Source organism: Balaenoptera borealis, assembly GCF_965194805.1.
Source record: "Balaenoptera borealis genome assembly, chromosome: 1".
Lineage (NCBI taxonomy): Eukaryota > Metazoa > Chordata > Mammalia > Artiodactyla > Balaenopteridae > Balaenoptera > Balaenoptera borealis.
In genome coordinates, this window is record NC_138860.1 from 156,169,106 (window position 1) to 156,182,851 (window position 13,746).

The following is a 13,746-nucleotide window of genomic DNA, read 5'->3' on the forward strand; positions in this document are numbered from 1 at the left end:
TCCCTGGTGGTCCAGTGGTTAAGAATCCACCTTCCAATGCAGGGGACGCGGGTTCGATCCCTGGTTGGGGAACTAAGATCCCACATGCCACAGGGCAACTAAGCCCGTGCACCACAGCTAGAGTCTGCGCGCTGCAACTAGAGAGAAGCCCATGCACTGCAACAAAAAGATCCCGCGTGCTGCATCTAAGACCCGACGCAGCCAAAAATAAATAAATAAATATTTTTTAAAAAACCCAAAATGTATCATAGAACTAAATGTAAGAGCTAAAAGGTAAAACACTTAGGAGAAAACATTAGGTATAAATCTTTGTGACTTTGGATTAGGCAGTGGTCTCTTAACACATCAAAAACTCAGATGACAAAAGAAAAAGATAAATTGGACTTCACCGTAATTAAAGACTTTGTGCATCAAAGGACACTATCAAGAAAGTAAAAAAGACAACCCACAGAATGGGAGGAAATATTTGCAAATCATATATCTAAGCAACTAGTGTCTAATATATGAAGAACTCTTAACAATAAAAAGACAAGTGCCCCAATTAAAAATGGGCAAAGGATTCAAGTAGACATTTCTTTAAAGAAGATATATAAATGGTCAATAAGCATATGAAAAGATGCTCAATGTCATTAGTCATTAGGGAACTGTAAATCAAAACCACCATGAGATACCACAAGGATGACAGTAATCACAGAGATGGACAATAACAAGTGTTGACAGGGATGTGGAGAAGTTAGAGCCCTCGTACACCGCTGGCAGGAACTTAAAATGGTGCAACCACTTCAGAAAACAGTTTGGCAGTTTCTCAAAAAGTTTAACTTTATTTTTGGCGAGGTTGGGGGGTGCCATGCCACGCAGCTTGTGGGATCTTAGTTCCCCGACCAGAGATTGAACCCAGGGCCACGGCGGTGAAAGCACTGAGTCCTAACCACTGGCCCTCCGGGGAATTCCCAAGAAGTTTAACTTATGACTCAACAGTTCCCCTCTTAGGTATATATCCAAGAGAACTGAAAACCCGTGTCCATACAAAAACTTGTATGTGACTATTCACTATAGCCAAAAAGTGTTAACAATCCAGGTGTCCCATCAGTTGATGAATGGACAACCAAATTGTGGCATATCCATACAATAGAATATTACTCAGCCATGAGGAGAAATGAAGTATCAATACATGCTACCACACAGAAGAACTTTGAAAATGGTGTATTAAGTGAAAGTAGCCAGACACAAAAGATTGAGTGATACTGTATGATTCCGTTTATATGAAATGTCCAGAGTAGGCAAATCCATAGTGACAGTAGGTTAGTGGTTGCCCGGGTCTAGGGGGAGGGAGGAATACAGAGTGACTACTAATGGATATATGGTTTCTTTTTAGGGTGATGAAAATATTCTGGAGTGAGATAGTGGTGATTGTTTCACAACCTTATGAATATTCTAAAAACCACTGATTTGCACACTTAATTTTTTTTTTTTTTTGGTTTGTTTTGCCCCCTGCAGTGCATTCTTGCCTAATGGAGGTCCAGAGCTGAGTGATTAAATGCAGCCATCCATTTTAGCTACCAGGTCTTGGGAAATGAAGGGTATCTCTGTGACAAGTCTGTAGGGGTGGGGGGACACATGGGTGTGATATCATACAAGCTTTGATTGACAAAAAGCTTCTGCTTCTCCTTTGCAGAACAACTGCTCTCAGACTTCTGTTCATTTAGGGTCCCTTTATCTGTTGCTATCTGCCTTAATTCCCTGTGGTGTTTGTGTGTTGTATCTTTGCAGTGCTGATGGGGAAGTGAAGCACTGCGTGATCTACAGCACTGCTCGGGGCTATGGCTTTGCAGAGCCCTACAACCTGTACAGCTCACTGAAGGAGCTGGTGCTCCATTACCAGCAGACATCCCTCGTCCAGCACAATGACTCCCTCAACGTCAGGCTTGCCTACCCTGTCCACGCACAGATGCCCTCGCTCTGCAGATAAAGAGGGAGTGGGAAGAGCGGTGGCTCTCTAGCATTTTTTCTACAGTTTTTATTAGACTATGAGGGCATTCTTTCTACGTAGACTGCTTGTTTTGCACAAGAAGTGATTCTGTGAATGTGAAGTGGAGAGGCCGAGCAGCAGCCGGCCAGAATGGGGGCATATGGGGCCTGGGGTTCTCTGGGACTCACTGCTGCACTGACATAGGAAGCTGGGAGCAGATGCTGTTTTTTGGAAAGTCTGTTTCCTTGGGGTTTTTGTTTTATTTAGCCAGGCACCCTCAACAGAACACATTAGGCCTGATGGGGGTGAGAGTTATATCTGGAAGCCTCTGGGGAGTCCATGTCCTCTTCTGAGAGGCCATGTCGCCCTGAGAGTGTGGTGGGGCATGGCCCTTCTCTCTTCCTCCCAACAAGGCGGTGGTTTTGGTTCAGTGGTAGAATGGCATTTGGTGAAAAAGACAACCAAAGGAAAATGGGGAGGCTTGGGATTTCATTTAAAGAATCTTAATCCATGGGTAAAAACTTTCAACCGAAGGTACTTAACCAACATCGTTTAGGCGTCAGCATCTCAGTAGCTCCTCCCTTTAAAGAAGCATTATGTTTAGAAACCAAATTGATCCCAGCAAAACGATTGTTGCCAGACTAAGGTCTGATGGAAGAAGGCGGCACTAGTATCTGAATGCACACTTCTGTACCAAAACTTGAAAGTAAAACTAGAGAATTTGTTAGTTTTAGCAAACACTAAAATTGGTCAGTGTAACTCCTTTTGCCCTGCCCTTGTTTCTCTGAGATGAGGAATAGTGTTCTTTTTGTGGGCTGGTGAGCTTTGAATCATAAAATGAAGTTGGTACTTGTGTGGTGTTTCCTTAGCCTAAAGAATGATCTGTTGTTTGAAACCTTTGTAACTTGTGTGTATGAGTAAAGAAAAGGTGCAATCCAGTGCTTTTAGATGGCTTGATATACCAAATAATGATGTAGAACAACATTCTTATATGTGCTTCCCCAAGTTTAAATGCCCAGCAGAAATAGTCAGCATGGTTTAATTTCCCGTCATCTCCTGTCGTTTGCTGGGTAGGGCCCAGGGGAGCCATAGGTGGCTAAGGCTGTAGCTGGAAGGGAGCCAGATAGCAGTCAGGGACTTCAGTAAATCACAGGCCCAAGGGCTCTGGTTTCCAGGGCGAGGGTCATACCACATTACCCATGTGCTTCCATACAGTGGTTTCTGAAACTTTTGCAAGGAGAGGAAGGGATGGCTTGGAGTTTAGACTGTTAGCCGAAGCCATCTGGAAGCTTTTTTCTTTGCCTTTTTTGTGATCCTGCCGTTAAGATGATGTGCACAGACTGTCCTCATGCTCCAGTGGCCCTGATTTTAGGCCAGGAATCCTCTGCTTCATGTGGTTTAAGCCTTCCAGCTGAGTGAAGCTGGGCAAATGGAGCTGGAGGCAGCCTCTACTCCTACCTCCATTATGCTCCACCCTCCTCAGTCAACACTCGTTTGACAAATAGAGTCCAGCTGCCTCTGAGCCAATCTCTTGGTGAATAAATAAGGTTTACACCTAGGGAAACTCCAGTTTTGGGGATGAAAGAAACAAATTTTGCTTCCCCTGAGCACTTATCTTGGTGACAGGATCTAGAATGGACCATGACATAGAAATAGACATAGATTAACAATTTGGGGGAGAACCTCCAGAGTTACTAACAGTGAAGATAGAAAGAAAAGGGGCATATCTTTGGCTTTTCCTTGGTTACGTTGCAGTCTCAGGATTGGGTGAGGCAGACAAATGAAACCCCCTCCAGTGTCACTGTTCTGACCTAAGCCCTTAACTAGTTGATAGCCCGCTGGAATCCCTTCCCCATATTGCCAGATTGTTGAACCTGCTTAAGCAGCTAGATGCTCAAGATTGGGTGCAAGGAATCCCTTCTTTCTGGTACTAAAATTTAGTGTGTCCTGGATATCTCTTAAAATAAACGAAAAGGAGAATGAGGATGAACCATGTGTTGCTCCTTATCAGGCAGCATTAAGGGTGTGCAGGGAGAGCGCAAGCACCATCTACCATTTACACTTGGGCTGGCTAGTGGAGAAGGGCTACTCATTTTTAAGTCATACATTCCTTCACTTTTTCTTCCCTGTTTTTCATTACTGAATTTGTCGCTTTGTGGGAACTAAGACCTAGGGATCATTTGAGAAGTTGGAAAGTATCTTTTCTGAGTAGTTGCCATGTGATTTGCTTGATCTTGACCAGTGGAAATGGCATAGGGACCAGTCTGCTAACCACTTGGAGGGGTAGTATGCAGCTCTTTTACTCCATGGTCTTGGCAGCAGGTCTTGGCCTCCTTCATCAGAACCTAGCTCTGTGTGTTATCCCATGATCTGGGCCCTGGGATTCTCTCTTGGCATCTTAACTGCAGCCTCAGTGAGGCAGAGGGTAAAGAGACAGACCAAGACCAGAGGGGCTCATTGTTTTCCAGGCTAGAGAAGCTGGCCACCAACACGGAAGCAGCTTGGGGCTGGCTGGACACCGGTCAGAGGCCTATCTTTTCCAGGTTGAGCTTTCATCACAGAACAATGCTCTGTCTCCATCTGGCCATAGATGCTAACTAAGCCTTGGCCATGCCTCAGGCCTGTATAGGCTAGTGGTGTCCTTACCACTGATTTGGTCAAGTTTGAGGACTTCTGATTACCGCCCCTACTCTGTCTCCAAGCCTCGATGGAATCCCCGCTTATTTTGGACCCTCAAGTGCTTTGCAGAAGCTCTGAGAGCCAATGTGGTGTCTTCCACCGGTCTCCTCTTGCAGCAAGGAACCAGCCTCATGGGTCCTCTTGGGCCAAGAATTGCATGTGGGCAATTACTGGTTATTCAAGGTGGTCTCTTGCCAGTTAAGACTCCTTAGTAGATCTGTGTGAGGCTTCAGTGGCCTCAAAGCAGAGGGTCCAGATGGGGGCCTGGCTGGGCCCTCTGCTGTCAACTGCTCAGCCTTGCTCTAGCTCCAGCCACTTGTGACAGACAACCTTGTTTCCTTACAAATTCCAGCATGTGACTTTGGTGCCCTGTTGTTACTCGTGAAAAACCTATTCTTCTGTTGTCTTTGGTGTAGTCAAAAAAATTCATGTAGTTACGTAAAAATATCGGATTTACAAGGAAGCCAACTGTATGTCTTGTGTTGGGACAATTCATAATGTAGTTCCTAGACCACTTTTGCAAATTGTTCTTGTCACCAGGTGTGTTCAGACATTGCTGTGCAGTTGTGGGGGAGGGTGGGGGGAAGGTGAGGGGAGATACTTTTTGGTCTTTTTGTTTTTTACCTTCCCCAAGTGGGGACAGTCTGGCCAACTTGCTCCAGTAATGCAATAAAGACATTACAATAAAGCACCTTTTTGTTCTCATGCTATGGAGGGGTGGGCTGGGCGGGGGGTGGCAAAAGGAAGAGGACTGGGGTATTGAAAAGCCCCGAAGCTCCCAAACCTTCTCTGCCATGGCACCAAAAGATCAAGATCAGTCCTGGGGCTGATTTGGGGTTACCAGAGGCTCTCTTCTTCCCCTGAAGAGGAAGTCAAGCCTGTCAGGCATGATGCCAGAATCCTGTCCACCAACACAGGACACACGGAGACTCAGAAACTAACCCTGATAAAGTTAAACGTGAGAGCCCTTTTGTCCTCACCCCATTCCTATTAGAAAGGCCACTTAATTGATTCTTAATACCTGTCTCTGCCCAGCAGTGTGTTTGCATGCTGTTTTGTGGGGGCAGGGGTGTGGGCTGTCTTAACAGTCTGCCTGTCCTCTTGTTGCCCCCGGCCGTCACCCTCCTGCCACACTTTGTTGAGGTTCCTACATGTTGGGAACATAATCAGCAAACATGTGACCAGCACTGTGGGCAAAGGGCACTGCAGTTCTCATCCTTGTCACTCAGGCCCCACTCACGTGTGTACTGAATTACAAATCAGACTGAAGGGCAATAATCTATTGTTCTAAATGACCTTGCCTACGTCCTTCCTCCCCAGTGCACTTAGCTACATAGCACCCTCAAGGCCACTGCTAGGAACCACGGATGATCTCCCCTAATTCTGAGAGTTTTTTCCACTCTCAGCATGGGATGCTCAAACTCCTATCTATCTACAGCCCAGTCCTCTCTTCTGAACTCCACCTGCTGGCGGGATATCTCAAATGGGGCCTTGGGTGTCCCACAGGACTGCAAACTTTTTGTCTACTTAATGAGTAAACATATGCTTGGCTATGAATTCCCTTACGTTCCTACCACCAAACCTATAACTGGTCTGCATCCACCTAACTAACTCCTCTCCCTCTCACCTGTCAAATTACAAAAGGTAGCCCTCCTCCAACTATAAGCTAGTCTCTCCATGTGTATTTTGGATCCTGTTTTCTCCCATCTTCTCAGGAATCTCCTGTGAGTTCTCTGTTGTTCCCTCTCAACTGGATGATCCATTTAAACGTGGCTGGCTGTCTCTCACTCCACTTGCTCAGTCTCTACTCAATCCTTTATCTCTTCAGAGCCTAACCTTTTTAAAAAAACATCTAAGTTTGTCTTTATTTCTTCACCTCCTCAAGCTCTTCAGTACGGGTCTCACCACTACCTGAAATTGCTCTCCTTGATGTCTTAAGTAACCAGCATTGTGACTACTCTGAAAAACTCTGCTATTGACTCCATGATCATTCATCTCGTTTTCCTCCTGCATCTCTGACTGTTCCTTTTAATTCTCCTGGACTCTAAGTAAGTCTCTTGGGCGCCTCTGGCCCCCTCACTTATGCCTTTTTCCCTGGCAGTTTTATCCACATCCATGAATTCACCTACCGTCTCTAGGCCAATCATACCCATCGTTGTTTCTCCTGCCCAGACCTATGTTGCGAGGTACCTCACATGCAACATATTGAATGCAGGGTCACCACGTAGCCCTGGTTCTTTCATTATTTCATATTTCAGTGAATGGAAATACATAATTCATCTGGTTATATAGGTCAGGAATGTAGTCATCTTTGATACCTTTGCTTTGTGTCTACATAAAACCCACCACCAACCTATATCAATTTTTACTTTCTAAATAGCAAAGATATCCAACTTCTCTCCAACTTCACTGTTTCACTATCTCTAACAATACTGGAAGGCCTCCCTTTTATCATTCTTGCCCCCTCAAATTCATTTTCATTATAGCAACCAGAGTCATCTTTTCAAAATAGAAATCTGGGGAATTCCCTGGTGGTCCAGTGGTTAGGACTCAAGACTTGCACTGCCAGGGCCCAGGTTCAATCCTTGGTCAGGGAACTAAAAACAAAAAACAAAAAAAACAACAACAAAAAAACTCCAAACAAAACAAAACAAAAAAAACACCAAAAAGGGACTTCCCTGTGGCACAGTGGTTAAGAATCTGCCTGCCAATGCAGGGGACACAGGTTCAATCCCTGGTCTGGGAAGATTCCACATGCCACGGAGCAACTAAGCCCGTGCGCCACAACTACTGAGCCTGTGTGCTACAACTACTGAAGCCATGTGCTTAGAGCCCATGCTCCGCAACAAGAGAAGCCACAGCAATAAGAAGCCTGTGCACCACAATGAAGAGTAGCCTGCTCGCCGCAACTAGAGAAAGCCCGCGCAGCAACGAAGACCCAACACAGCCAAAATATTAAAAAAAAAAAAAAAAAAAAAACACCCAAATCTGAACTTGTGTAAAACCATTAAATAACTTTCAATTGCTCTTATGGTAAATCACAAAATTCTTAAAATCATCTGGCTTCTCCCAAGTTCAGGATCTCATCCCCTACTTCAGTTACTCATTTGGCTCCCTCCACTCAGCTAACCTCAATGGCTTGGACCTTTTCCTTTTTCCTTCTGCACATGTCCTCTGTACAATCCCTATCTTCTCCTATGGCTTTAATTACCACCTATTGCCTGATGGCTGCCAGATCTATGCGTCCAGCTCCCTACACCTCCCCGCCTTCTGGGGACACCTCCTCATTGTTGCCATCCTAGTTTAGACCACCGCAACGGGTCACTACATCATTTTCTCTCTGGTCGGCTTACTCCACTTGAGCCTCTCTACACTGCGGCCAGTGATCTTCCTAAAACCTAAATCTGATTATACCACTCCCAGAATTACCTTCCAGAAGCTCCTCACTCCTGTCAGGCTAATCTGGCAGTGTTTCTCAAGGGGAGCACCACTGGCACTTGGGGCAGCTGCCCTAAGCATTACAGGATGCTTAGCATCTCTGTGCCTACTCTTCTCAAACCCCTTCCTTCCTCCCATTTCCAACGCCCTAGGGGGGCAGGTCCTCCCTCCCAGGAACTGCTGCAAGATGTGCCCGCACCTCCCCCTTCACCTATGGTATGGCGCTTCTAACCAGATCCTGACCTACATGGGGGGCTGCCCCAGGCAACTAGTTACCTGTGTTCCCAGTGTCCCGGACAGGCTGTCCAAGGATCTGCCGTCAGTGAATGACTGAAGGAAGGAGGAAGGCAGGTTCAAGAGGGGCCTGGAAGGCTGAGGGGCCAGACATCTGCCACCACAGGCAGGGTGCGCCCTCTGGCGGCCACAGCCTTCCCCACACAGGGTGACGAGGAGCTGCAGGATGCATGTCGCGCCCAGCCAGTACCCAGAGGCATTTTCCTGTCTCTAGGCCTCTTGATGCCTCTCCTTCTGACCTAGGCACTGGATTATGGAACAGTCAGTGCAAGACAGCAGTTTGGCAAGTCCTGCATCACCATGGAGGCCCTCTGCCACAGCCCTACCCCCTGTCCCTGGGATGCCATCTCCTGACTCCTCCAACAACAATGGTCCCACAGCTGTCCTCCCCCTCCCTTCCACACCACCCACCCACTCACCAACTGCAGTCCTACCCACTGGGGGCTGCCCATGTCAGCAATGTCCATATCCAGTGCTAAGGCCTACCTGACAACAGCCCAAGAAGGGCTGACTGGCTACAAACATTAACGGTTTATGACTAAATACGGAAGGCAGTTTCTCTATTTCACCTGGCCTCTCAGCATTTTACCAAGTAAGCTCTCGTTCCATTTAAAATCTCTTTACTTTTGGATTTTATGACTCTTCCTCGATGTCTTCTCTCTTTGCCTTAAATGCTAGTGCATTACATTGATGGCTCTCAGATTTCTAACTTCAGTCTAGATTTTCCTACTGAGTTCCAGACCCATGCACCCAAACTTCTGGATGTCCCACAAGTACCTCAAATTAAATATATCCCAAGTTCAACCCTTCACCTCCCTCTACCTCTTTTTCTCATTTACTGGCTAAGAGCACTCCAAATTAGGAGATAAATGTGGGTTCTAGAGTCAAGAGAGACCTAGATTCTAATCCTAGCCCTGCCCAGAGCTGTATGATCTTGCTCACATTAATGTCTGAAAACCTGAGTCCCCTTCTCTATAAAGCAGGAATATTACTTGCTACATGGCCTTCTCTGGTTCCCCATCACCTACAGAAAGTCTAAACTCCTAGAAGACTCTTAGATATGGCCCTCGTCTAACTCACTAGACCCATTTCCAGTTTGAATTACTTTCAGCTCTTTGAATATGCCAGGTGTATGGCAAGTGCCGTACTCTGTCTGGACATTCTTTCTCACACTAATCCCCACTCTTCTAACCTAGCAAACTACTACCTATCATCTGTCCTCCAGGTTTGAGCTCAGATGCCCTAGTCTCTGGGAAGCCTAGCTGGCTTAGGCACCCTCCCACAACAGTGTCTCATTCATCACTACATTCTCAGCAGCAACACAGGACCTTAAGTTACATTTGTATTGACTGAAGGAAAGAAGAAAGCCAAAGACATAAAGATAGTTTCCAAGAGCGTGTATTACACAGGACTGAGTGCAAGAAATGGCAAACAACCTCTATGTTTGCTTTAAAAGCTCATCGGGTGCCAATGCCAAGTCCTGATGCTTCTGAGGGCCCCCTGGGTCTCGGCCCTTCTGGAGCAGGCTGGGCCCAGGCTCCTGGGTGAGGGGGCAGCTTTTGCATGGAATGTCCTGCCTCCTGTCACCTGAGGCATCAGGCACTTTGGTGATACCCAGGGCTGGCTCCTCTTCCTCTCTTTGTGTACACTCAGGCTCCCATAGCCAGCTCTGGCTGGGAACCTCACAAGGTAGATGGGCCCGCCCAGGGGCACTGGGTGGCCATGACTTCCCCTCCTGTCTGGGAGGCAGGTTTGCAGGGTGGACTGGAGTTGTAGTTTCCAAATCCTGGGAGCTGGCCAGCCCATCTAACATTGTTGCCTTTCTGGTTGGGGATGCCCTGTCAGGGCCTTCAACAATGAATTTCCAGGACCACGGGCCCAGCTCTCCAGAGGTGGAGGCAGTGGAGCAACTGGTGGGGATGAGTCCTGAAGAGCTCGGACAAAGTGCTGTTAGTGCCTGGGTGTGGAGGTGCTGGGCCTTCCAGCAGCCTTCAGGGGGGATGGGGTCTGTGGGTCCAGCCCTACCCAGGTGGGGGGCTGATGACGAGGAGCTGGCAGCCTCTTCAAAGGCTTGTAGGATCCCAAGCCTCTTCTGGGGGACACTAGGGCCTTCCATTCTGGGAGATCCCAGTGTGACCCCTGTCAATAGGCCTGGGACCACTGGGCCCTGGCTCCTGGGATCCCTGGGCAAGAAGGCATCCTCTTCCTCACCCTCTCCTGCTCCTGCTCCTGCTCCTCTGAGGAGTGGATCCTGGCCCACTTCTGGGTTAGGTACCAAGCTTGGCTCCTGTACACCTTGGCTGTTCTCAGGCCCCTCATCAGTGTCATCTTCTGAAGAGTCAACCTCCCGGATGGCTTCCTGCTTCTGCAGCGACTCTCGCCGTTCAGCCCGGTCCTGGCGGAGGGTTCCTAGGGCCCGTGAGGGAGCAGCCTGCAGCACCCCTTTCCCTGGCAGCGCCCCCTTCCCAGACAGCACACTCCTGGTCCCAACTACCTCCAGAGAGCTGACTTCCCTGGGTGGCAATTCCTTCTTTAGCTCAGGGTAGGGCAGGTCAAGGCTATGTTTTCGAGAAGTGGCTAGCTTCTTCTCAGAAGCAGCGAGTGCAGCCGCCAGTTTCTCAGCTGACTGCACCCTCTTAAGTAGCGGTGAGCGGGGTGGCTCCGCACTCTTGGGCCGTGAGAGTTGCCGGCCTAGGGGAGGCGACAAGTGAAGCTTGGTAGGGAAGGCCTGGACTCCATGGCCAGACAGGGGTGATGGGGAACGCTGGGGTGAAGCTGCTGGTGGTGGAGAAGGGGTGTGGGCCAGTGGTGACAGTGGGATGCTGCCTGCTGACTTGCGCCGTGGAGAGCGGTACTGGCGTTGGAGCTTGGGCGCCAGACCGTGGAGGGAGCTGGGCCGTGTGTGCCCAGAGCCGGCTGGAGAACTGGGCACGCTGGAGCTGGGGGAGCTGCTCTGTGATGAATTTCCCCCCACTTTGCACAGACAGACAGACAGACAGAGACACACACACACAAAGGCAGAGCAGTTAGCTCTAAGAAGTGACTGAGGGGCAAAACAGGGCTTAGCCCTGGAATGCCCCAGGATCATCAAGGTTACTCCACCAGTGAACCAGAGCCCAGGCTACAGAAATGAAGTCACCCTCCACCTCTGTCACCTCCTCCCCAAGACTGCTGGATCTTAAGGGGGTGGGTTGGATGAGAGCTTCAGAGTGGGACCAGTGGGAAGCACAGAGGGCCCAGGACTCTGCTACCTCCCAGGGGCTGTCTCTGCAACCAGCCCTTCATACCTGAATGCACAGCTTCAGGGGTCACCCTGTAGCCCTGAGTGGGAGATCGGGGAGAAAGGCTGTGGCTGTGTGTGGGAGAGCCTGGCCCACTCTCCCCTGATGACAAAGAGCGGTTAAGGGAAGAAAGGCTGCGGCTGGTGTGGAGTAGGGATGCCTGCTTCGTGATCTTCCGGAACAGGGAGCTCCTTTTTCTGCTGCAGAGACAGGGGTCAGAGGCTGTCTGAGTTGGTGCCCAGGGCACAGCACACACTGGGGCAAGGGCCAGGGTCCCCAGCACACACTAGCACCTAGGTGGCTGAGAGCAGATCCCCTGGGCTAAGTCTGGCTCACCTTTCTTGCCCATCCTTGCCCCGGCTCCGCTTGCTCCTTCGGGCCATCTTGGCCTTGTAGCTGTCCTTCCGAGCTGGCCCCACTTTAATGGATGTGTTCTCCAGGGGAGTTGTTGAAATAGACACCTTGTTTCCACTCTGGGGATCAGAGCATGAGCCTAGGCTAAGGCCGTGGCTGTGTTCCTGCCCCTGCCCCTCCCGCTGGGTACGGCTGTCCCACAGCTTGAGCTTCTGCCCCTGCATCACCATGTCTGAGCCAGGGACCACCTTCCTTCTTCACAGATTAGGAAATGGCTCCACTGGAGCCCAAGTGGTTTGCGGTTGGGAAGATAGAGAAGAGGTTCACATGCCCTGTCCTCCAGTCCTACCCACAGCTCAGCAGGATCCCTGCCTTGGTCAATGAGGGTGTCGCCTTCCAGTGAAAACCCTTTGCTATGGCCACACCCAAGTTCCGTGTGTATGTGCATCTGTCCTCAGTGTCAGGTATGTGTGCGCCCAACTCTCCCACTCCCCCATGGCCAGTCACAGACTCATAAGGCTGGAGTCATTCAGGGACCGCAGCAGGCGGCACACCCAGCACTGACCTTCAGGATCAGCTCCACCACCTCTGTATGCACCAGCCCGTGCACAGGCTCCCCGTTGACGTGTGTGATGAGGTCCCCCTGACGGAGCCCCGCCTCACTGGCTGGACCTCCGTCCTCCACGTGCTGTCCCGGGGAGAGAACAGTCCTCAGCCTGGAGCCTGAGCATGAAGGGTGGGGCCTAGCTCTGCTCATCGAGTTGTGACCCCTACCCCCCACTCTTTAACCCCTGAGGGTAATGTGGGCGGGGACAGAAGCAGGGACAGACAGGCCCTAGTAAGGGGAAGGAAGAAGAGTGATGAAGCTGGGAGACAACAGGTCTGGATGGCCAGACATACCCACACCATGTGGTGCACAGTGTAGACGTCCGAGTCACCCATGTAGACACGGATGGCCCGCAGGGTGAAGCCATACTTCTTGCCGGCTCGGTGGATGATGATGGGGGGCCTTGAGCTACTGAGGGCTGGCAGGAAGTCCCTGCTTGGAGAAGAGTCCCTGGATGATGGGTTGGATGACTGGGAATGCGGGGACATGGGGCTGGCCAGTGGAGAGCAGGTGTGGTGCTCTGGAGAAGGAGAAGCCGGGACTTAGTGCGTCCATGCTCGAGCCCGGCCCCCGTCTGGGCTGTTGATCCCACACAGCTCTAGTCACAGAGCCTGCCCCCAGCCAGGTATGTCTTCCCCGCAACCTCTGAGCAGCAAAGCGCCTTCGTGTGCCCAGACCCTCGCAGACCCCAGGAGGTGACGGGCTCGCATTTACTGAGTGCTTACTTATATGCATTAGGGACCATATAAGCTCTTCATACATACTTGAACGTCACAATTATCCTATGAGCTACCATCATTAATACCCACATTTTTTGATGAGGAACTTGAGGCTCAGAGGGATTAAGCACCTTCTTCAAGATCAAGAGCTCTTCAGTGATGGAACCAGGATCTGAATATGAGCTCTCTGCCTCAGAGCCTGCGCTCATTACACGGTGCTATCTGCCTTCTGGAACACGCACACACAACCCCAGACCAACGCACACCTTTAGAGACCCCTGCTCTCTTAACAAAGGGGCCACAGTGACACACAGCCTCTCGGATCCCTGCTCCTCAACACACAGAACACAGACACACCTGCTGCGTGCACACACCAGCCATGGGCCCACAGAGGTTCCAAGGCCC

The 13,746-nt window shown here is 49.8% G+C and overlaps 2 protein-coding genes across 15 annotated transcripts in view; one reads left to right on the forward strand and one right to left on the reverse strand.

Moving 5' to 3' along the window:
* Positions 1-5,336, forward strand: part of LOC309615439 (phosphatidylinositol 3-kinase regulatory subunit gamma) — an 86,441-nt gene extending 81,105 nt beyond the window's left edge. Inside the window, exon 10 of the mRNA XM_082365071.1 lies at positions 1,771-5,336. Within this exon, the coding sequence (XP_082221197.1) occupies positions 1,771-1,969 (199 nt within the window). The 3' untranslated portion in view covers positions 1,970-5,336. The remainder of the gene's footprint in view (positions 1-1,770) is intronic.
* Positions 5,337-9,762: 4,426 nt separating this feature from the next.
* Positions 9,763-13,746, reverse strand: part of MAST2 (microtubule associated serine/threonine kinase 2) — a 200,988-nt gene continuing 197,004 nt past the window's right edge. For 11 of the 14 annotated variants that reach the window (XM_082364118.1, XM_082364129.1, XM_082364123.1 and 8 more), the window contains 5 exons: positions 12,916-13,142; positions 12,581-12,703; positions 11,998-12,134; positions 11,668-11,861; positions 9,763-11,353 (listed from right to left, as the gene is read on the reverse strand). In XM_082364118.1, coding sequence (XP_082220244.1) covers positions 9,819-11,353; positions 11,668-11,861; positions 11,998-12,134; positions 12,581-12,703; positions 12,916-13,142 — 2,216 coding nt within the window. In that variant the 3' untranslated portion in view covers positions 9,763-9,818. The remainder of the gene's footprint in view (positions 11,354-11,667; positions 11,862-11,997; positions 12,135-12,580; positions 12,704-12,915; positions 13,143-13,746) is intronic. The other 3 variants (XM_082364124.1, XM_082364119.1, XM_082364130.1) reach the window with 1 other exon arrangement.